This window comes from Strongylocentrotus purpuratus, unplaced genomic scaffold (genome assembly GCF_000002235.5).
Source record: "Strongylocentrotus purpuratus isolate Spur 01 unplaced genomic scaffold, Spur_5.0 spur5_contig_862, whole genome shotgun sequence".
In the NCBI taxonomy this organism is placed as follows: domain Eukaryota; kingdom Metazoa; phylum Echinodermata; class Echinoidea; order Camarodonta; family Strongylocentrotidae; genus Strongylocentrotus; species Strongylocentrotus purpuratus.
Genome location: NW_022145571.1, coordinates 699,013 through 723,909, shown reverse-complemented (window position 1 = coordinate 723,909; position 24,897 = coordinate 699,013). Strand labels below are relative to the sequence as shown.

The following is a 24,897-nucleotide window of genomic DNA, read 5'->3' as shown; positions in this document are numbered from 1 at the left end:
TTTTAGGGCAGCAGAGCTATAACCATTTTGGCAGAACATTTCTATAGAGATATATGATATAATGATGCAAGAACAGAATAATGTTGTTTTGTTTTTATTTGAGGAATCACTGTTCTATACTTCTATAAACAAGTGGGAAGATATATTCTGCAACCTCTAACACATCTCTGATTTCAGTCATTCAAATGATTGAGTTTCTACAATCAAACCTGCTTTAGTGACCACCTGTCTACAAAGACCACGTCTTGTGTTTCCCTTGGGCAGTAGCTATAGACAGATTTGACTGTAGTAGCTTTGATTTCTAAAATTCTTGTCAGACCATTATAAGATTACCTTACAGTATTATTAAAAACTACAAGTTGTGTCCCATACCTGTGTAACAGTAATTTTGACTGATCATGTTATCATCCTTCAATAGGTTTCCACCACAGCTGCGTAGTGTATGCCATTGCCTGAATGAAGTCGTAGCTCAGAGGTTTCCAATGAACTCCTTGGGAGCTGTGGGAAGTGCAATATTCCTCAGGTTCATCAATCCAGCCATTGGTACGTTACCCTGTCCTGGGGGTTGTTTCATAAAGCTGAGCGTAAAGTTACGAATGACTTAACAAATTATTTGAATATGAAGAGCCAAACGGGATGCCCAAAGTTTTTCCTGACATTTTCACAAAGTGTGACTGTATTTCCCATAATCTCAATTAAATTGTAGCCCAAAATACACTTTGCATTAAAATGTTTTGTTAATAATCATAAGGTTAATCTACATCTGCATATTTGAACTTTAGCTTATGCAATTAAAAGGATTTGAGAATTCCATTAAGCTCTTCATATTCAAGTCATTAGTAAAGTCATGCGCAACCTTACACACAGCTTTATGAAACTTGTCCTGTTCGCTTTGTGTGTACCTGTCTGGGTATAGGAAGATAAAGATTTATAAGTATGATCTATTTAATAACAGATTCATCTTTTGTTAAAGTTGATACTCTAAGACAATCCCAAATACTGAGATAATTACATAAATAGAAAGCTTTTAACCTCCATAATAACATCAAATGGTGTCCACCCGACAAAACAAGTTTAGAATAATGAATTTATTCGAGTAAACTCTACCAAAATATCTAAGTCTGAAACCCGGAAGTGCACGTAGAGTCGGGCCTCTATCCGTGACGTCACGAACGGGAGTCATGGGCTCAGTGAGAGTGAATGGCAGTGATATCCCTACGTAAATGCTATCCTGTCAGAGCTTAGATTTGTTGTTGTTACGGAGTATATTTGATGGATTTTCTGTTTTCATTTGAATGAAGAATAACGAAGCAACATTTTCCAGTCGCTGATTTTTTTTTATATCCTCATATTCACCTATTTGGTAGAGATTTAAGACGAGTTTACTGCTTAGGAATTAAAGTTAAATCGTGCACTTATGAATAGGCGGATGCATTATATTGTCATCAGATGTACATGAGCAGTTTTGTAAAACGAATATGTCTAGAACTATGATAGTACTTATCATAGATGTGTGTGACTGCCTCAAAAAGGATACAGTACCAGTTAAACATTTTATGTTGTAAAATATCAAACTTGAACGAGATCATGCAAGCGCGCTTCCTCTATAATATTTTGGCGAGTGATGCGGCTCTTGCATGAACGTTCGTGGAGCGAGCAGAATCGGGAGGTAAGACCAAGCCGCTGCTCTAGGCGCTGCTTGCTTGTGATGGAACGTACGTGCGCTAGTTATATGTTTATCGGCAATTGCAAGAGAATGAAAGCGACGTTGCCAGCTAAGAAAAACAACTAACAAAGACTTGCTCCTGACAACCGGTGTCAGAATTGGTAGATGAAGGATGTTCAGGGCCAAGGAAGGCGAAAGACATGGGAAAAAGGAAGAAGAAACCATCGGGAGATCGCTGTAGTGTATGGTAATGAACTGTGCATGGGTAGACAGCTACTGTTTACTCCGTGCCTGGGCCGATTTCAACACCAAAACAAAAATTACATTGTGAAAATATCGACTAATAGCACATCGTTGGCATGTATATGTCATAATTTTTAAAAGGGGAATTGATATTAATACTATGAAGTACTAGGGGAAGGTAAAGAATTGTACATAGAATTATGATTTATTAGACTTTTCAGCCTTTGAAACAAAAATATGCAGAAAATCGTATCACTCTGCACATGTTTGCTATGGAACATCCGGGTACGTGAATATACTCTCTCCCGGACGTGAGGTCATAAAAAGTAGACCAGCGTCGTGACTGATTTTCTATGCAAAGAGAGGCGGATATTTTAGACATTTCAATTGAGGATTTCGAGTAGACAGAATTTTTTGTGATATACTAAGTAATTGAAAAACTTAAAAATAACATATACTTGCCGTAGGTAACAAATTAAGGGACATTTATTTGCTTAGAGTATCAACTTTAAGCAGGTGTTTGATAAGATGTATTTTATGCTTGAAATCTGATAATCCAACGTTTGCTCAAGGGTTTGATTCATCAAAGCAATGAGGTAAGGGTAAACGTTGCAATGGTTAGGGTTAGGTGTAGTGTCCAAGAATTTGAATTACATGTATGTCAGAATTTCACCGAGCAAATGTCATCAGAGCATGGGGGTGTTTCATAAAGCCTTCTTTCAATGACAAATGACAAAAATCAGTGACAAATCTGCTGATAACCAATCAGAAGCAAGGATTTCACTTGCTTATAACAAGAACTGTCATTTGTCACTGATGACAAGTTTTGTGAAACATCCTCCATGTGTCACACTTTCATACAGTCCATACATTTTGTTTGAATGTTGTATAACTTGTTTTGATTTATATTTTTGTTTGTATTGTTCATTCCCCAGTATCTCCCTATGAGCATGGGATTGTAAACATGAAGCCATCGTTGAAGGTCCAGAGAGGTCTGAAGCTGGTCTCTAAGATCATGCAGAATGTTGCCAATCAGGTCCAGTTCAAGGAACAGCATATGATGCACTTCAACAAGTTTCTCAGTGAGAACGCTGGTAGGGCGATCAGGTAAGCTGTGATCCACTGCAACAATGCTTTTAGTTATTCAGAGTTCATCAACAATTATGAGAAGTGCATGTAGAATGTAACAAATAGTTTAATGTGGGCAGGTAAATAGGCCCATGAGATAGACAAAGCCTGCAATAAATATAGTTACTGCAATAACTTGTGGTGTTTGTCGCTGATGCTGCTGCTGCTGCTGCTGTTTTCATTGTTGATGTTGTTAATGTTGATTTGTCATGGCCTGGGATGGGAAAAGGGACCTTATTCAATGTGACCCTCGGTCTCTCTTGAGGGGTAATGAGACCAACATTTTCGATCTTGTGGGCTATTATTTCTCTACAGTGTTCCCAAGCAGGACAAATCAACAACTATTTGTTTTCATGTTTAATCATTTTGTTCTCCTACAGATTCTTTCAGGACATAGCTTCTGACTGTCACACCATTGAGAATGTAAGCAACACCCCTTCCTACATCTCTGATGCCAACGTTCTTGCCCTTCATAGATTACTATGGAATCATCAAGAGAAGATGGGTGCATTCCTCTCCAGTAGCAGGTAAGAATCCGTTAAGAAATCACTTAAGACTCTTAAGACTTTTAATCTCTAAACAAGAACTAAACTATCAAAATGTCGTTCTAACATCTTTGTGTCAATAATTACAGATGTATTTATTTCATTAGTGTATGTTTAGTCATTTTAAGTTGCATACATGAAAGAACGAAATAAAGAAAGAAATTGTTTTAATTCCTTTAATAAGATCATTACTCTCTTTGCTTACACTTGCATTTGCCCTTCTAAACATACTAGATTTCAGATAAAGTGTTTTGTGGTTGTGCCTGATATTTTGTACATCATTATAATTTCCTTGTTTTATGCAGAGATCATAAAGCAGCAGGACAAAGACTTTTTTATAAAATAATTGCTCTCTTGCCGTACACTTAAATTTATCCTCCTGGACATACCAAATTTTTGGAGAGAAAGTGTTTAATGATGGTCCTGATATATGTTGTAATCCATATTCATTTTCCTTTGATTGTTACATGCAGAGATCATCGAGCAGTGGGACGGAGACCGTTTGATAAGATGATCACCCTCCTGGCTTACATTGGTCCTCCAGAACATTCCAGACTGGTCCTTGACTCACAGTAAGTCTGTCATCAGGGCCCCATTTCACAAAACTTGTCATCAGTGACAAATGACTGTTTTTGTTATAAGCTACTGAAATCCTTGCTTTTGATTGGTTATCCGCAGATTTGTCACTGATTTTCGTCATTTGTCATTGAAAAAACGCTTTGTGAAACAGGCCCATGAAGGATAACATTGTAACAATGGATGTTACAAGTAGAGTTGAAAAGGACAAAATGAAAATTTTTCAGAGCTTACACTGGAATAGAGAAAGATTTGATAAAGATGTGGTGGAAGACAGAGCATTACATAGCCACTCTATTTCATATCCAATGTAATACCTTGTAGGTACTCACTGATTTATATTATAAATTTTAAGAAGGAAGGGCTTCATAATAAATTGTAATAGCTGAAGCAATCTGAGCCAATCATATGTCTATACCAATGTACTCCATCTCAAAACTGTAACTGTCATATGTTTAATTATCAGTTTTGGGAGCATGGACCTGACAAGTAGCAGCTTTGAGGAGATGATGGCAAGAAGGAACATCTTCAACGAGGAAGACTTTAAGCGTCTTAAATCTCTCAACATCTTCTATCAAGATGGCATCTCAAGAGCAGGCAATCCGGTCTTCTACTATGTAGCAAGGAAATACAAGTGAGTACTGTAAAAGTAGAAATATTTGCAGTACATTTATTTTCGCGGATTTTGCGCTAAATCGGCAAGCGCAAATTTTAGAACTCGCAAAAAATATAAGCAAGACTTCTTATGTGTGTTATAAACGGGCTGAGGGTCGCTCAACGCAAAAGTAACAGTGTTTACAGTACTCAATCTTATCATTTGAGCAAAGTATACCTTTTCTCTTCCCTCCCTCTCTCTTTCTCTTGTTCTCATGCCCTCACTCACTCTGTCTTTCTTGCCCTCCATATACATGTACATGTTTTTTGCTCTCTGTCTCTCTCACTCTATCTCTCTCTCTCTCTCTCTCTCTCCCCCCTCTCTCTCTCTCTCTTTCTCTCACTCCCTCACAAATAAATAGTTTGCAGGTTGTATATTTGCTTTATATGTAGGATATTTATATCAAACCATGTTGAATTCTCTTAACTTCTGACAATTCTGCATTGTTTTTCTTTTCTCATCAATGCAGGTGTTCTGAGATAGACTTTGAGCAGCTCATGTATCATATCCTCCTCACTCTCAAGCCGTTTGATAAGAATCCATTTGAGGTCGTTCTGGATTGCACCAACTTTGGTCCTGACAACCGCTTCAAGGTACGTCATGGATTGAGATTAATCATAATGATCGTAATATCAAGTTCTTGTATAGAGCTCATGTCTGACATGATGCCACACCTGGTGCTCCATTATTAGTAAGCGGCTTTACCAAGGCAGCCATTACTGATTACAGCGCTCAAGCATCTTACCTTGTTAACTTATAATTATCCCAATCCCATAGACTTAACAAAGGAACCACTCCGTTCCAGGATGCAATGGGTTCAGAAAGAGTATCATGAAAATAAAGCATGTTCACATATTCCATGCTAAACTAATACATTTTTATATTTTTTTTTTTTAAATAATTGTTTGTACTAAATGAATGGCAAGTGGGGATTAAAAAAGCTGCATTCATATGAAGAAAATTCATTGAGGACTTTAAAAACATACATGTGCATTTAAGACATACATGTACAATGACTGCACATGAGAACTGCATAAAGATTGGTGTTAGTGTTCATATGGAGGTGATTGTATTGAAAGAACAGGGTTATTCCATATTTCTCATCAAGATTTTATTAATTTTTGTGTCATTTTAGTATCATACAAAGGTTTAATAATTGATATCTTGCTCGTCTCTCCAGCCTCAAGTGCTCTCCCGTGGTGTGCGTTTCCCAGAGCATGTCACTCAGAACCTGTCTGCTGTATATGTCTACAACTGTAACTCAAGACTCAAGGAATACATCAAGAGAAATGAAAGGGTCTTCGTCCTCCTCAAGGTAAATGTTTACTATATAATAATAATAATAATAATAGGCATTTCTATAGCGCCGTCTATCTAGAAATTCTATTCCGGGGCGCATTTATTATTACCCCGGCTTTAGCTTAGCTGCCATTACAGCGCTCCAGCATTTCAATGAATTAATTTCTGCCAGGCACCCATTTACATCACCTGGGTTGAGTGTGGCAAACGTAGATCAATGTCTTGCCAAAGGACATTCGATCCACTCGACCACGACACCTCTACATGGTAACAACAAATTGAAATTGGCTACATTTGTTTTGTCTATATATCCATCCCAGGGGATGCTCAAGGTGCCTTATTACCCTGGCTTCAGTTCAGCTGGAAGCATTCAAGATATTTTTCATTTAATATCAGATGATTTTATCCATATGATTATGTGTTTGAGACAGTTATCACTAAGTCCTATTATCAGTAATAGCACTGAAAACATTATGTTCACACTCATCCTGCCTTTGGTTAAAATCAGAAGATTTAGAATCAACTGGTGTTATAATATCTTTGTGATATACTGAAGTTGAATGTAATATTTAATCTGATTTTTTTCAGTAACTGACTATACAGATTATTTCATACAATGCATTATTAAAACTGTCATATTATTGTATTTTCATAGGGTACTCGTCGGATCATTTTCATTGAGTCAGTAGCTAAGCTGGGTGAATACATAGAGCCTGATCAACAGAGGTTACACAAAGCTACACTAGGATTGGATGAAGATCTGAAAGTATTCAACAATGCTCTCAAACTATCAGACTCACATAAGGATATCAAAGTAGCCATCAAGGTAAGGAGAAGACAATGTTTGGTCTTGTTTTTATATATTAGCAGTGCATGATTATCCCCTTTGTTATGGATCAGTTTATACAAGCCTTCTGTTGAGAGGTAGAAAGATGTTAACCCTTTGCAAATTTGACTCCAAGCAGATGATACAAGCATACAGGTGGATGACAGATGTGAGTTGGCTGTGGAATAATAATAATAATGAATCATTGATAAAGCATTCACATCAACTTGATGAGGCTACATGACATGCACTTTGCCATGAAGGTCTTTTACAACATTGTTTTAGCCTCTAAGAAAAGAATTGACTGTATTTATAATGATGATCTATTTGTTTTATCAGGTTGGATCCAGTGCAATCCATGTGACATGTATGGAGAAGACGAAGATCCTTGTCCAGCCTGTCTTACTCAATGACATCTATCTAGCTTCAGAGATTGATGAGGTAAGCACTATACAATGCTAATGGATTTCTTGCAGTAAAAAGCGAGTTGATAAAGCAGCATGATAAATTCTACTTGTGCTATATGATTTTACAATTGTAAATTTCATCATGACCTTTGTATAGTTATCTGTATACTACAATTCCAAAACCTCATCTTCACCTTTAAACAAGAAAAGTGTTGAAATTAATTGATGAATCAGGTACCCTTGTTGATTTGTATGGACAAATGAATGTAACTTATCCTGTGGTCTCTATTCTTTCAATCAATGTATTGATAGGTTGCTTTGGTGGATGAGAACCAGTTCACAGTGACGCTGCAAGAAGGTCGTCTTTTATCCTTCATGCATCAGGAGTGTGAAGAGGTCGCTAAAGCCATCCAGCATATCAGAACAAGATGGGAGAGATCACAACCAGTAAGACGAGAATTCAGTTCATGCAGAATGAATGAAATAATATATTATCTATTACTGTACAATATTAGATATCATTATATGTCGAAAGGGACAGCTGCGCCTCAGCAAACATTAGTTATGAAGTAGAATTATCACAACCAGTAAGACGAGAAATCACTTCATGCAGAATGAATGAATGAAATAATATATTATCTATTACTGTACAATATTAGATATCATTATATGTCGAAAGGGACAGATGCGCTTCAGCAAACATTAGTTATGAAGTAGAATTATCCCATTGGTATCTTTTATTTATCAAATGTGAAAAGTTAAAGTACTCATTTACGTAATTTTTTTATACAAGTTCACTCTGCATTGATGCTACACAAATGTACTCTATAATTCTGTATATTAACCTACGGAGCATTAATCCTGAAAGAACTCTGGTTTGATTCTATTGAAAATGTGCGTTTTCTCCTAATCAAATAATGTTCAACATGAAATATAAACTATTCAGACACAAACAAAACACATGTATATTTAAATACCCATGCAACAAGATTGTGAAAGCTTGGATGATGTCATCACTTTAGAAATATTATTTGAAGACACCATTGTGGTTTCTTGTATGTGACGAACATTCTTTGTTACATTTTGTCATTCTTACAGCAAGAGACAGTAGCAGTACATTCCAAGATCAAACCCATGGATGTTCCTGGCACCCTCCTCAATATGGTATGTCAACAGTATTTCAATTTTAGAAACGGTCAAACCTCATAAATTGTACATGGACTTTTATAAACAGTAATACCCTGTTCTCAAATCTGATTGATTGTTGTCATGCTTATTTTTGTATAATCTTGTGTTTATGTGTAGTCATTTAAACTTTATAGACATGGGCTTAGTGTTATCAGTCATAGGGGGTTTAGAATGATTTTACTTTTATGATCTTAGTTTGGACATGAGCAAAGTCATATTGTTTGCATTGTGTAAAAAATGAATTTCGGGAAAAAGCATTTTGTTGTTAAGAGCCAAAATACTTTCTGAGAAGTCTTATTTAAAGAAGTAATTTCTTTTCCATATTACCTTATTAATATTTTGTCATCATGTTTACGTATAGGCCTTACTGAACCTCGGTAGCAATGACCCCTGTCTGAGGTCAGCTGCCTACAACCTGCTGTGTGCTCTGACGGCAACCTTTAACCTCAAGATCGAAGGTCAGCTGCTAGAGACGTCTGGTCTATGCATCCCTGCAAACAACACCATCTTCATTGTGTCTATCAGTAAGACACTGGCTGCTAATGAACCTCATCTCACACTAGAGGTAGGTCTAAACTCCGTCCAGATTACATGTTGCATTTAGAAATACTAATTGTCATCTTGTTTTCCAATTTTTGAGCCCTCCAAAGGCTATTTATTAATAATCTTCACACAAACAAACAAATCAAATATATCTCCATTTTTAAACAAATGCAAAATAATCTTTCTACACAAACAACAATTGTACTTGTAGCAACTGCCACTTTACAGCAAAATGTCTTTCCATTCCAGATAGACATACAATATATTTTTCATCTTTATAATATTGTTAAACTTTCTTTTTCAACATATCAAAAAGCGGAACAAATACAAATTATGCCTTGAAATGTTGAATATTTGTTATGCTGCAAGTCTCTCTCGTAGTCTTCTCTGCCATGAACATATCAGTTATAAGGCTCTCTGAAGCAGTTGTTAGCAGTATGACAGTGAAATTTCAGGTGTTGGTATTCATATTGTTTAAGTGTCATATTCAAGGGTTCTCGACTACAGGATCATATTAAAAGTATGTTTGAGTCCATTTTATTCAGAGAATGATGAATGACTGTTTACCCCGGCCCCCCCACTCAGAGGTCGGAATGACCGCATGCGTGTTGCCAAAATGTCCGGTAAAGGGGTTCTTGCGACAAAGTCCGGCCCGAGAATTGTAAAAAAAGGGGTGTATTTGACTTTTCACCCGGAGATTTCTTTAAAAAGGGGGCGTTTTTTCTTTTTTTCTCTCATCTCTTTGGACTCCTGAGAAATTATTCTGAATTTAGGGGGGTACATTGAGCATTTTTCCTGATTTAGGGGGGTCTCCAAGGCAGGAAAAGCCTGCGAATTGCCCGCGAAAGGGGAGTTCGGAAATATTGGCAGTCCTCAGATAGGGGGTGCTTTCAAAAAGAGGGAATGAGCATATGCGTACCCTAAATTACATTGAGTGGGGGGGGGGGCCGGGCTGTTTACAAGACGAATGATTTTAAAAGAAAGCTCTGACATGTTCCTATTTCTTATTTTATGTATTCCTGTACGTACATATACATGTATGGATCTTTGATCATTACATTGTTATTCTATTTGTTACAGTTCTTGCAAGAGTGCATCACAGGATTCAGTAAGATCAGCATAGAACTGAAGCATCTGTGTCTGGAATACATGACACCATGGCTACCAAACCTTACAAGGTAAAGCTCTATTCTGTAGGTTGAAGTTTATGTGTAGTAGCCAAGAAGTGTGCTCATTGGAGGGAGGCTAGCTTTTCAAGGCATTTCACAAAGCCTTTTTTCAATGACAAATGACAAAAGTCAGTAACAAATCTGCTAATAACCAATCAGAAGCAAGAATTTCAGTAGCTTATTACAAAAAAAAACGTCATTTGTCATTGATGACAAGTTTTGAGAGACGCCCTCCAGGAAAAGCATTGCAAGATGGAAATTTTACAAGAGATCTTCCTATTTCAATGATATTTTTCAAACATGTAAATGTATTTTTATAATGGCCATGTTGATATAATAAAGAAAAGACAATTGTGAAAAATCCCCTCTGGTAAGATTTATGGTATTTGTGACATAGAGAGTATCATGAAATATTTATGAGATTAGAATTATACACATGTGAGGATCAGTAGGCAATGTAATACCTCTTCATTTATCTTTAATACTTGGAATACTTCGAAGCATGTTGCAGGGATGCCAGTTTTCAGGCAATAGCCTGAACTCTGGCCCTGGCAAGTTATTTTCAGACCATAGTTTAGGCTTTTTGGGGTACAAAGTAGCACATTCAGGCCCTCTGATCAATTCTACCTGGAATCCCTGATGTTGATTATCGTGTCCTTTGCACTTTTCTTCTTCCAGATTCAGCAAGAGATCTGATGAGTCTAAGAGATACAAACTGACTGTTGTCCTAGACAAGCTGATCCATATGACTATCACAGAGAAGCAGATGTATCCATCTATCCAAGCCAAGGTTTGGGGAAACATCGGCCAGGTTGAAGATCTCATTGATTGCGTCCTGGATAGTTTCATCAAGGTAAGTACATGATTGTACATCAATTAATATACACAGTGTGTGTGTAAATGGGTTTTTACAGACGTGTATCAATCAGATATGATTATTTACATCTGGGGACCGACCTTTAACGTCACCATCCGAAAGACGTGACTCAGTTTTGAGCTTGCGTCCTCGGCTGAATCAGTTTGTAACTTCCATTTTTAGCTGGATTACAGGCGCACGCCACAACGCCCCGTTAACAGTTGGTTAACAGTTTATTTTTATATGTACCTGACTGCTAAGAAAGCAGCATTACCTTAGTCAAATGGACTCCACACCAGCCGATTTTTGGATACTAGTGGTAATGCAATTTTTAGTTTGATCTGTTGTTATTGTGACTGGGGTGTAAATGTGTAGGTAAGGTTGTTGTTGTTGTTGTTGTTTGGTATTATCAGCATTTCATTCTTTTTTAGAAATATTGACGCTGATCTCTTTTAATAGGAGTTTCATTTGATTGATTGCAACTCTTCCAATAAATCACAAATGAGTAAGAATTAGTAAGTCATTGAAATTAGCTCTATGCTATCAGAAAACAAATGTTGCATGATACATTCTGTTTTGACATATTGCTTATCCAAAATGAATACTTGTTTCTTTGTATTATCAAAATCACTTTGAATTGTTATTTATTTATGTTTTGTTTTTGTTTGTTTGTGTTTCAGACGAGTGTGTCAGGTGGAGGTCTACCCAGAGCAGAGGTGATGGCTGACACAGCAGTGGCGCTAGCATCGGCCAATGTCAAACTAGTATCTGCCAAGGTCATTGAGAGGCTATGCAATGTAAGAACAATTACCAATTGTTATGAAGCTTCATTGTTCTTGCGTACGTTTTTTTTCTTCAAAATGTAATCAATCAAAACTTCCTGGGATATACATTGTCATGTGGTTACAGAGGAGAAGGAGCAGTTCATTTATTGTGTGTTTTATGGCAAAGTTCTCCAGTACAATGAAATTGATATCCATTTTCATAACATGACATGACATCAACTAAAGGTTTTAGAGCTGTAGATGGAACCCGTTACAGAAATACAATCTGTGATTGAGCTGTGCCTCCCTTCACTATAAAGATTATGTGTCCTTGCACTACTGAACTTATAACTTATGTCCTTGGTGCTTAACCTTATATTACTCAGATCCTAGAGAAGACATCCCTGTCACCCACAGCAACCCTTGAGAAACATCTAATGTGGGATGATATTGCCATCTTGACTCGTTACCTTCTCATGCTTTCCTTCGACAACTGCTTGGATGGTGAGATATTCAACCATTCTTTCCCTCTTTTATTTTATGGGAATTTGAAAAGATTTAAACATGTTCAAATCTGTTTCAGTGTTGATAGATATGAAAGTGGATAAGGGTGTTTGTGCCCTTGGGTTTTCACAGATGTGTATCAATCAGACAAGTTTATTTACATCCCTAAATAGGCGTTTAAAGTCACAAGACGTATATATAGTGATATAACCCTGGCTGGAAGGCCAAAGAGTTGACCTCTTGACCAACTCACATCTATTGAGAGACATTGTTTGCATTTATATACCTCCAACAGAAAGCAACAACCCAGGCAAAACAAAACAAAGACTGGAGTTTGACAAGAATTATTTTTTTAAAGCTTTTCATTATTTTGTGTGTGGTGCATTTCTGTATTTGAATAAGCAAATGCAGTTTATCTTTGCACAATGTTTGAATTGCCCTCATTCAAATCTAGGTTAAAACATATTGTATAAATCTCTCCTTTTTTTTCTTCAGTTGCCAACAACCTACCAGCTCTGTTCCACATCATCACCATGCTGGTTTCAACTGGACCACTAGCCCTGAGAGCCTCCATCCATGGGCTAGTCATTAACATCATCCACTCTCTCTGTACATGCTCACAACTCAAGTTCAGTGGTACGTAATACCAGTACGGTAATCCAAACCGAATCTACTGTAGAGTAGGGTTGGCATTTTCTGTTCATTTTTAATATTTCAAAACCATGTGTGTTGTAAGACTCAAATGTGTAGCATGTAAACCAATATTCCAGATGAAACATATTACAGCAATTTATTGGAGTATTAGCATTTATTCTTCATGTTTAGTATTCAAAACAAAGGTATGGTGTATGGCTTGGTGCACACAAAACTTGCTTTGTTATCACAAAATTGGCAAAATATTGTCCACTTTTAAGTCCAAAAGCTCTATTTTCCTGCATGCAAGGGCATTGGTGTCTGAACCATGACAAAGTTGAAATCCTAGTCTCTCCTCCCTGAATGAATATGGCTTGGATGAACAAGTGTATCTTTGATTGCCATACACTTTGTTTTAATGGGGATTTTCCCTAACTAAGGACTTCATTTAACATGTCATGTTATCGCACATGCATGTACTTACAATTTAGAACTTTGAGTTCATGTTTAGCATTACGATCAAAGTCCGTAAATGCACCTTACTTGAAACCGATCAGGGTTAAAGATTTGAAGTAATGTTAATGATTTATTTGTTTATTCTTGCAGAGGAGACGCAGAAGGTTCTCCATCTCGCTCTTACTGAGTTCTCTCTTACACGCTTCAAGAAGATGTTTGGTATCAGCAAGGTCAAATCAGCTACCGTAGCAGCCTTCAGGTCGAGCTACAGGGAAAGACCTTCAGGACAGCAGACAGAGATCATGCCTCTGAGTAGCTTGGAAGCCATCACTGATGCTCTGCTAGAGATCATGGAGGTGAGTTAGAAGAGGGGTTGAAGGGAGGAAGAGAGAGGGGAGGGGGAAGGGAGGGGAAGAAAGAGATGTTGTACAGTAGGTGGGAGTTGTTCAGGACTTAGGGAGGTAGGGTGTAAAAGGGGAAGAGGAACAAAGGAGAGAACACTTGAAAGCTGACAGAGAGCATGAAGGCTCAGTAGTGTGGAAGCCATTACTTACAGTATATACTACTAGATGCACTTTTATATATCATCATCGTGATTCTTTGACATACCCAGTAATGACTTTGAATTTCTTTCCCTTGGTTTGTGCAGTCTTGTACGAAGGATATCCCAACGTGTGAGTGGCTGAAAGAATGGACAGAACTCACCAGAAAGTAAGTATGATTATGATTTATGTAACATACATGTATTCATTTGTAAGGTGCACAAAATATACCATTCACAATATCGGTATCATTATTTTGTAAGTCTATAAGGGTAAAAGTAACATGTCTCCTGAACTAGGTATAAATTGATTTATATTCAGAAAGTGACTTTGAACCCCTTCTATGCCTACCAGTCTTTGATCTGTTGTCATAAATTAACTTTTGATATGCAATGCCACATTTCATTGCTAAATTTGGCATTAGATTACCTCCATTGAAACAAAATTCTCAGTTTGCCATTGCCCATATTAAAGGGGTTAATCAACTCTACCAATCATTTGAAACTCTTGTATGTTTCTCCATCCTACCAGGTTTGCATTCCAGAACAACCCAGCTCTTCAGCCCCGAGCCATGGTAGTCTTTGGTTGTATCAACAAGTCAACATCACCTAAAGAGATGCGTAGTCTCCTGCTCTTCCTGGCTCATGCTGTACATAATGCCATCAATCAGAAGGATTGCTACGGGACGGGGATTCAGCAGAATAGCTCGCTGCTCTACATTGAGTCTATCGTCATTGCTATGACCAGGTTGCAACCTCTGCTAGAGAAGGTAAGATTGATTTACTCATCTTTAAATACAGCATTGTTCATACATCACATTGTAAACTGCCTTTTTAAAAAAAAGCCTCAACAAATGTCATAATTAACATGTACAGTCAAGTCACTTCATAAGCAAGAGAAGTGGAGAAAGAGATTATCTTAATTAAATTAGATCGGTCTGATAGATGGTGGGTTTTTTCAAAAGTACTGAACTCCAACCAATGGTCCATTGGTAAAGTCTATTCATTTTATAATCTCGATACAGGATATTGTGAAACATGTGGTGGCCGTAAATCTCTGATATAACCCTGAAGATTAAAATCGTTTCTGTTGCTTCTCTGTTGATTTTACAAACACAATTATTCACATTGAGTACTTTCAATCAAACTGGGCACTTAATATAACAAATTACAAAGTTTTGCTTTAAAGGCCGTATGTACTAGTTTGGCCAGGAGGGATGAGACCACACATCAAAGTCACTGACAGGTGGTTATCTCATCAACTCAGCTCTCAATTAACATTAGAAAAAGAGGATCATGGGGGACCAACAGGCACTGATTAGGAATTGTTTTCTATATAGAGGGAGCAAGTAGCTACAAGTACAGTGGGGCTTTAATGTATGATTATTTGATATGTTCTGTTCAGGATTCTCCAATGCACAAGCTACTGTTCTGGGTATCCATAGCCGTTCTTCAGCTAGAGGAAGCAGCTCTGTATGCAGCTGGTATGGCCATGTTGGAGCAGAACCTTCACTGTCTAGATGAACAAGGACTGTTTGAAGACACGGTAAGCTCTCTTTCGAGTCAAACTCTGACCTTGAAACATAGGAAATTTAGTCAATTAATCTTTTTCTTTCTTGCATGTGAGGTAATATTTTAACTTGTCAAATAATATGTGATATAAGGACTTTCGACTTAAGGGTCAAGTAGAGATGAAAACACATATAGCATGAATTATAGTCAGATTGAAACGTAACAAAATGTTAGTTATTTTATATTCCCATTCTTTAAAAGAATTTGTTGGAGGTTTGTCTTACATATTTTTAGTCTAGTAGCAATGATAACTTTTGGTATTAGAAACTTATACCCTTTTTCTTTATCAGCTTCTATATAGAGTTGTATCATCCCTTCTTCTCTCACTTAACTTAATTTTAACTGTCAAGATGAAATCAGGTGTAAAGAAGTGTTGATAGTTCTTGATGGTTAACAAATGATGACTTAGTTTACTCATTTATGTCTTTAAACAGAGTCCAGAAGTAGTCCTGATGGCTGTTAGAGAACCTCTTGATTTCCAGTTCAAGCAGATGGATCTAGCAGTTGGTCTTAGCTTCAAGTATAACTTCAACTTTGCTCTAGTTGGGCATCTACTAAAAGGTATGCAACATCAGTTTACCCCATTCCCGTGTATGAAAGAAAAGTTATCAGACTGATGCTTGACACATAAAAGCAAACGTGTATAGCATTTCTTTGATAGCCATTGAAGCATCTGTTGATTGCTTTGAAAATCTTGCCATGAACGTGCCTGGAATTGGCATTAAGAAAACAATGGATGATGTTAAATCACAGAAGAATGATGGATTGTTCACCGAATTGATTTTTTTTTCTTTCAGGACAACTGCATCCTTGACTACCATCACTCTTCCCTAAAAACAATTAAAACGTATATGCTACAATTATAAGTGATTTGGATAAGTTATGTATTGCATAGATCTTGGAATTTGGGGTAATATATTTAATGAAATTATCTTGGAATTTTTGATAATGTATGTAATGAATATATCTTGATAGATCTTGATTTAATAATGAAAAATCGTTTCTACTATGTTTCTCATTTCACATTGTGCTCTAGGTTTCAGGCATCCTACCAGCGCTACAGTGTCAAGGACAATACGCATCCTCAACCTGATGCTAGACATCGTTTGCAAGCACAGAAATTGGTAAGAACCTGTATGTAGTTTTGACTTATCTGTGTGACCTTGCAGACAATAATGATAATAATAATATACATATATAAAGCACAGAAACGATGCAAATATATTCTACTGTGCTAGCAAGAGCACCTGGGCCCCGTCTTATAAAGAGTTGAGATTGATCCAAATCAATTGCAAGTCCTCCAATCAATCACAAGTTTGCAGTCTCCTATCTCTCATGTGCGTAGTTGCCATTGATATCAATCACAAATAAGTTGCGATGTATATCAATTCTTTATAAGATGAGGCCCTAATGTCCATAAAGTTAAATGAATAGATTTGTTGTTAGAGAGTGGCATTGGAATTTACCTTTTGCCTTTCTGTTAGGTAAAGGTATGATTTTTAGGGTTTTTGAGATATAATTAATTTATATTCAGTTCCTAGCAAATGAACATAAGATGGCCTGCATGATATTGCCATCAAACTATCATGAAAACAATATAAAACTATTGAAATAGATTCTCATTTTCCAGCATAGGTTTGCTCACTTGTAATTGGTCTTTCTATTTGATGTAATATTGATTCCTCCCCTAGTGACAAGTTTGATGTGAACATGGAATCAGTGGCCTACCTAGCAGCCCTCTTACCTGTATCCGAGGAGGTGAGAAGCCGCTGCAGCATGCGTCGTAACTACCCTAACCTATCACCAGAGGCTCTGGAGCTAGACAACTCCGTCTTCGTCCAAGTCCAGTACGTCTACCATCCAACGCAACAACAGAGATCGCCCTCCAAGAAGCTACGCTCCCCGCACAAGACTCCAGGCATCACGAATGCTGCCGTCAAGACGCAGCGGAGCCTGGATTCAGCGCTGAGGCAGCAGCAAGGGACGGTAACGATTGACAAGTCGCCGTTGAAACAATACAAGAGCTTGGATCTGCCGCCCCACAGCACTGGCAGAGGGGTGCGCAGTCCTGAGGTGGTGGTCAGTGGGGCGTCGTCAGGAGGTAGTGGTGAGGGAGGGGTAGGAGAGAGGAGAACGAGGCATGAGAGGCGGACCAGTGGGACAGGGATGACCATCCCTCAACCTAGGAAGGAGCGGAAGGTCTCCACACCATCAGAGAATGTGCTTCTCAATGATGAGGTACTCACCGAGTCAGGTGTACAAGCTCTGCTTCTAACGGTTCTGGTAAGTACATGTATTTAGTAATTACATAAGTCATAGCACATAATATTTGCTTTACTTGTATCTCCCCAAAAAACATTCATTGTGTTAACCCTTTAGCAACTAAACCGCTCTTAACCGCCCCTCCTTTTACTCACTGAACTGCCGGAGACAGCTCTTTCGTTTTCGTCCGCTTTCAACGCGCTGTAGTATCATAATATTGTCCGTGCGTAATCCTTACGATATCTACAGTAGGATTCTGCATACAAAAATAGCGCATGTTTCATATTGTTCAGAACAATGTCAAAATGAGAGCAATACTGCAACATCTTCCAGTGAGTAATAGGCCATTTTTACAAAATCTCTAGTTGCTAACGGGTTAAAGATGGATAGTTTCAATTTGCAAGCCTACATGTATGTGAGCCATAATACATACCAGCGCATTCTTTTTACTGATTCCATTCTAAAAACAAAGAATGAGGCCAATCTTTTTCATTGTCTTTGTTAATTATATTGTATTTTAACTGGTATTATTTGAAACAATTGCGAAAGAAATATGATATGTTTTTAATTGTAAATTGTCATGCAATTCAGCCCAGGCTGCGAAATGATGATATTAATAAACTGAACTGAACTGAATAAAATCTTGTTTCTATTTCTTATTAGTTCAGACATTATTTGTTTCAACTTTGTTTAATCACCACACTGCTTATGTTCTTACCCCTCATAGGCTACCCTTGTACGTAACATGAATGGAGGAGGAGTGGGGATCCTCTATGAGTACTTAGCTGAAGCAAGCCAAGTCTTCCCACAAGTGTTTCCAACTGTGTAAGTATAAAGAAGATGTGCTTCTTACGTATCTATACCCCAGTCATACCACCAGACGCACTGCAAAGACACCAATAACTGACAATATGATGGCCATTTAGAGTAATTCAATTAAATTTATCAATTAATTTCATAAAATACAAAGATATAATTTATAATAAAATTGTGCCTGGGAAATCAAATACAGAATATAAACAAAACACAAAACGAGACGAAAATCATTATCATATTACAAACATTAAACAAGTAAAAAAAAAAAAAACATTAAAAAAACATTTATAAATTAATATATATTGTCAACGATGGAAAAAATTTAGAAATATAGTAATCATTGGTTCATTCCATTGTCATTTTAGTGTCATTGCGTTATTGTCTCATTGATGTGACTGGTGTATTGGTATTGGAATATGGTGTACTGTGTGTACTCTATTTATAATGAAGTGAACCTGCAATAAACCATGTCTGCATTTTGAGCTGATGAATAGATCCATGTAGATTTCCTCATGTACTTCATCATTGCTATGATAAGGTTTCTTTATATTTCAAATGATACCAAGAATGATTGACAAAATTTCACCTTACTTGACAGTGATTCTACCCGGGAAAGCTTTAAAAAGTACTAAAACTGAAAAGGTGCTCCAGACATAATTTTTGTTGTTAACGGAGGCAAGATGATTGGTCGAAAAGGTAGCTCAGTCTGAGGCAAAAACTATATGCATCCCGTTGAGCAACATACCTAGGATTCCTATGTTTCTCTAAAATTTAGTTTGTCCGATATACAGTTGGAGCCTTATGACTCTCATATATTGAGAGTCATAAGGAAGTGATTTATTAGCATTTTACATAAAGTTAACACCATTTTGGAACTAAGCAGATTATTTAATACATGATTTCGATATGTCATTTTAGGTATTCGCTACTAGACTCCAAGATCAGCCATGTTTTGAGAACATGTGACAACCAAGCCATGTTGGCAGCTGTACAGAGTATAATCCAGAACACATTAGCCAGTGAAGAAGGCCAACAACAACCTACGAATCTACAAGGTAAACCTCTTAACACAGTATAAGGAATTCTTTGATGGGCAGGGGAAGGGGTAGGGCAGATAAAAAGTTCTGTGTGGATGTAAGGGATGTATCACCCAGAACAACTTGGCTAGTGAAGAAGGCCAACAGCAACCTCTGATCCTACAATGTAAACCTCAGTATAAGAGATTGCTGTGATAGGCTAGGGTAAGGGGGTAGGGTACGAGTCAGCGATGTAAGGGATTTAAGGGATGTATCCAGTACACATTGGCTAGTGAAGAGTGCCAACAACAACCTACTACTCAACAATATAAACTTGACTGTAAGATATTCTTTGGTAGGCTAGGGAAAGTTGTTCGTATGAGATCACTATTTTAAAGTTCTTTCAATTAACTAATATGTGTTTAAATTTATACATCTTTTTCCTTTTTTTTTTTTTTTTTTGGACAGGCATTGGCTTTGGAGGCTTGTGGCGCTTCAGCAGTCAGTTTCCACAGGTGAGTAACATGCATGTACATTAAGCTTCATAGAAAAATATAAATTATCATCACCATATAAAATAAGGTATCCACAAGACATTTGAATCCTATTAAATAACTTTTGATGTCACATGCAGGGGCATAAAAATAAAAAAAAATTGACGACAGGAAATACTAGTAGTACATCTTTACGACTGATTTACTTGAATTAGACTGTATTTTTAGCTTGAGCTATACTGCTATAGAAGACACAATTATTTGTAATTATCTACATTGTATGCAATGATTTTTATAAGTGATTAATAATTTTCTCCTGCAGTGTTTCTTGGCACCTGATGTAAACTTTTCTCATTAATTCCCACTTTTTTATTTCCAGAAATCTGAGATCCGAGGTACATCTGATCACTTTGTGAAGCTGTTACAGGCCATGGCTGAGCAGTGTCGTACAGGAGATGACAGTGATTGGCTGTCTGTACCAACCCTTGAGTTCTTCTCTCTAACCACACCCTCGGTGATAGGTAACCTCTCAAACTCCATGTCATCTCTCTGCTCCTCACACTCTGCATCAGACGTAGAGCAGCTCTCATCATCTCACAGTGCTCAGCTCTTTGCAGTGCCAACCCAGCGGCTACGGCACTGCTCTGACCATCAGACCATGCTGACCTCTACCAGCTTGACCGGGAACGTCCAAGCCAGGCCTCATCATCGGAGCAGCTTCAAGAGAAAGAAGCAACCTTCCAACAGGTAGCACTCATCTAGCACCAGATGTCTATATTTATTCAAATCATTTCCCTATTTAAAGACGTGTAGATATGCTTCTGCACCTATTACAATTTACAATTCTAATGAATCTAGGATTTCAATGAATCAAATGACATATATATATAAGAAAATTTATTTAAAATTACAGGAAGATTAATGGAAGCTCTCCATAGCAGTGCACTGTGGTAATGTGAAAAAGAAGTGAGCTTTATTTTTAAAAGACATCAAGAGTATGGCGTAATTATGTATTCCAGTAATGACGAGGAGAATGGAAAATGTGTGTGTTGAAAGCAGGATTTTATTCATTGTACTTATCTGCTAGATTAATTTTGTATTACTTTTGCAAAAGTTTGTTCTGAGTTACAACCTAGTTCCCTTTTGTAGTAGATGGTATGCAAGCCAAGATATAACAAGCCATTACATCGGAAGTACAGAAATTACCAATTGAATGGGGTAATGAGAATTGGGAGTCTTGCTTACATGAAAATAAATTGCATAGGTCTGTGGTCTGAACAAAGTAGCTTACCACAGAGGGGAACTTCATTTTCTGTTTGTATTAAAAATACATATTCTAGCAATCATAACACAACTGCAACCTGTATGTTCCCCAGGGGGGTCACTCCCAACATGACTTGCTAAGCACCCGTGTCCAGAAAAAGCGGCGAAAGGGTGTCATTTTCAGCTATAGGGCGGCGTTGTCAACATTTTCATTTAAAAGGGGTCGTTTTTCATGCACTGATCGCACAAAAAACAAATAAAGGGTACTTTTTCAGGTTCACAGGTGTTGATGCTTTCTTAAAAAAGGGATCATTTTAGAAATAATGTGATATGCCATTAGGGTCCATTTCAGATGTTTATGGACACAGGTGGGTAGCATTTGTGTATGAGAGTGACCCCCTGGGGTATGAACATGTACATTCAGTCTTACAATGCAGGCTTATTTCATCAGTAGATTTCAATCATTGTTACAGTAATAAGTTTAATGACCACTGCTGGATTATGGTGCTTGCATTTATTTGCTCTTATTTTGTGAATTTCATATTATACTGCCCGACACTTATACTGCTTCTATTTGAAATCATGACTGCCTTCCTGTTTATCAGAACAGGGTTTTATTTTAAAACGGTGTACAGTAGGTTGAGAAAGATAGAAATGTTTGGATGAGCTTAGATGGTCCAGAAAAACCTTCCAAGTAATCCTAGCATTATACATCATTCCACTAGAATGGCAGGAGCTCAGTAGCACCTACATTTAACAACTAAATTATTCATACTCTGACCAATTTTGTAATTTTTTCTGATTGTGTTAAAAATTTGATTTGGCCGATTTATGTTTCCTGATAATATGACAAATTAAAGCTTACATCTATTAGAAATTATTCAACAAAGTCCTTAATTCAACTGGTCCACTTGTCATTCTTGAGTTATGAAAGACACAAGAAACCTCAAATTTACAAGGGGTATGAATAATTAAGTTGTTAATTGTAAATGTGTTCGGACCCACAGAACTGATAACCCATGCCTTAAACACATAAATGATAGGATAATAGCAGAGAATATGAACTTATGCTGTATGAACACACTTTTTTCTTTCTTCTTTTTTCTTTTTCTTATTTTTGGTTACAAAATAAGAGAACGCACATAGGATTTAGAGAAATTGAAATATTATGTTTTGGTATGATACAGAGTGAGATGACTTTTTTTCTTTCTCCAGATGTACATGTAGTGAAGATACTTAATGGAAGTACATGAAGAAGCCCATCTGCACTGTAGACCTTTGACCTTTGTTAGATTGTAGGATACATGTATGTACAAGGTTGTAGAAAATGTATTGTACAAAATGTGAATATATATATTTATGTACAGGGCCATTGCTACTGGTTCAGAATCTTCATTGTACAATTTATTGTATATACTTGTAGAATTGAAAATGAATTAGAAGACAGGAAAGGAAAGAAATTGATAATTTGTACAACTTGCCAGAACTATATACCTACAGTATCGTTATGTATTTTTAAAATGTTTAATATGAATATGCTTTGTTTGATATGCAAGAGTGTGGATTAATTGTATGGGTCCTTGATAATGTGTTGAAGCTACATGTATTTGTATAAGGTAGACACGTATTGTAATTTCTCAGCACTAAATAACCTGTCCGATCAATGCTTTCCTGCTTGTGTAACTTTTCTCCAATCGCAGATTCCTTCATTCGATGTACAACCTATGATTCAATCTCAAGTCATATATTAGTTTGTCTTATATTGGTTTCTGTGACTCATTTTTGGTTCAAGTGTTCAATTTCTTCACATTTTCATTCTTGTTCAAGACATCGAGATTCTGTGTGACAGAGCTGTGACTGCCTTTAATCATGTTATTGATTTAAATTTATCAAAATTACAAACCAAATCCTGAAAATTGAAAGTCATATGGACAGAGAAATGCAGGAGTGAAAAGAGGCAGGCTTCATTCAAATCCTTTCAATTCATTACCCCCACACCTATGGATTAAACATCCTGCATTTCTAAGAAATATTACTTCACTTAACTTCTTCATAAACAGCTGAAAACATACCTCTACAATTCTTTATAGAATAGAGGACAGCACCTTGTTTCCTCTGGAAAAGGTGCATCGTAATTCCAATTATTATTAATAACTACAAATTTACTTCATGGTTAAAAGCTTTGGAAATTCAGTTATGGGTGTCAGATTAAAAAAATCATGCTCAAATTATTTTGAAATCTAAGTTTTCTTTCATCGATATCGTGCTGTGGTATTTTTCAGTTATAACTCACTTCATCAGTCTCTTCCTGTTCAAAATCATTTAAATTTGATAAACCAATTACATGTACATTTATTTTGATTGTAGCACTCATCTCTTGGAAGATCAGTTAATGTATTGGTGATTCACCTCTTAAATGCCAATGAGATGACTAGTGTATAAATCCTTAGTATTTATACAGGATAATCAATATCCTATTCATTTTGATTTTACTTGTGATCATATACCTGTTGTATAATGTCTTGTTAATTGTACACAATTCAATGACAACTCCCACACAAACTGTCCACTTTGTCAATTATGATTATATATGAAAATGGCATATATATTTTGTGCTTATTAAATGAAAAACAAAACTAAAATGTTTTCTTGCTCGTTGCTCTAATGTTTTGTGTGTCCGTTTGTCTGTTTAAAACTTCAAGTGTGAGATTTTGATTCTTAATGTTTGGGAGTTTCAGAGGATGTAGCAAGGGTCTTGATATTAGGAGGTCAATGGTTCAAACCAAATAATGTTTGCGAACATCCCTAAAAATTGAAGTGCCACCACCAAGGAGTCGGGTTTCTAGTAAAACCCAATCTGACATATACCTTAAGTACACCTGAAAATATGGTAAACCTCTCTTTAAGTTTCTCTTTCATCTTTATTTATCTCCGTGTCTCTTGTTTCTCTCTTCTTTTTATCTTTTGGATTAGAGAATATTTGGACTCCCTCTATCAATACTGAACTAAAAATGGTACTATAATGAAGCCTTGGCGTTATTTATTTTTAAGTTTAAAAATTTTCCTAATCAATCGGTCAATTTCATTGCATTTACATGCACATATTCATAACCTTTTTTTTGGTAAGATTTTGGTAAAACCCTTTGAGGGTTGGAGCCATCTCTCTGCTTAATAATTTTTTCAACTTAAAAAAACATCTACAGAAAAAAAAGACTGAATGACACCAACATCAGTGAAATGTATCAAACACAGAGGACTTCATTATTTGAATGTACAGTCTTATATTTTAATATACAAAATCTACACATAATACAATACAATTCACAGAGACATGGACATTTGTACATTATTCACAAAGCAGGATGAAAGAAAATGCCATGCAATTGCAGGTCATCATATTTACATTTTAGTTTGCTTAAATTATTTTCCTTTACTTCTATTTTAGTTTTTACATTTTATTTCAAACAAGTCTACA

General features: G+C 36.6%; 1 protein-coding gene across 1 annotated transcript in view; it reads left to right on the top strand.

Annotated features, from left to right (window-relative positions):
* Positions 1–24,064, top strand: part of LOC593418 (neurofibromin) — a 60,134-nt gene extending 36,070 nt beyond the window's left edge. Inside the window, exons 29-56 of the mRNA XM_030972198.1 lie at positions 419–543; positions 2,845–3,016; positions 3,418–3,564; positions 4,056–4,154; positions 4,625–4,792; positions 5,283–5,406; positions 5,994–6,128; positions 6,768–6,938; positions 7,278–7,379; positions 7,658–7,792; positions 8,444–8,509; positions 8,895–9,098; positions 10,157–10,254; positions 10,924–11,098; positions 11,782–11,898; positions 12,252–12,369; positions 12,865–13,005; positions 13,609–13,814; positions 14,108–14,169; positions 14,532–14,769; positions 15,405–15,545; positions 16,006–16,132; positions 16,608–16,695; positions 17,263–17,854; positions 18,561–18,658; positions 19,568–19,704; positions 20,134–20,180; positions 20,539–24,064. Coding sequence (XP_030828058.1) covers positions 419–543; positions 2,845–3,016; positions 3,418–3,564; positions 4,056–4,154; positions 4,625–4,792; positions 5,283–5,406; positions 5,994–6,128; positions 6,768–6,938; positions 7,278–7,379; positions 7,658–7,792; positions 8,444–8,509; positions 8,895–9,098; positions 10,157–10,254; positions 10,924–11,098; positions 11,782–11,898; positions 12,252–12,369; positions 12,865–13,005; positions 13,609–13,814; positions 14,108–14,169; positions 14,532–14,769; positions 15,405–15,545; positions 16,006–16,132; positions 16,608–16,695; positions 17,263–17,854; positions 18,561–18,658; positions 19,568–19,704; positions 20,134–20,180; positions 20,539–20,910 — 4,405 coding nt within the window. The 3' untranslated portion in view covers positions 20,911–24,064. The remainder of the gene's footprint in view (positions 1–418; positions 544–2,844; positions 3,017–3,417; positions 3,565–4,055; positions 4,155–4,624; positions 4,793–5,282; positions 5,407–5,993; positions 6,129–6,767; positions 6,939–7,277; positions 7,380–7,657; positions 7,793–8,443; positions 8,510–8,894; positions 9,099–10,156; positions 10,255–10,923; positions 11,099–11,781; positions 11,899–12,251; positions 12,370–12,864; positions 13,006–13,608; positions 13,815–14,107; positions 14,170–14,531; positions 14,770–15,404; positions 15,546–16,005; positions 16,133–16,607; positions 16,696–17,262; positions 17,855–18,560; positions 18,659–19,567; positions 19,705–20,133; positions 20,181–20,538) is intronic.
* The last annotated feature ends 833 nt before the right edge of the window (positions 24,065–24,897 follow it).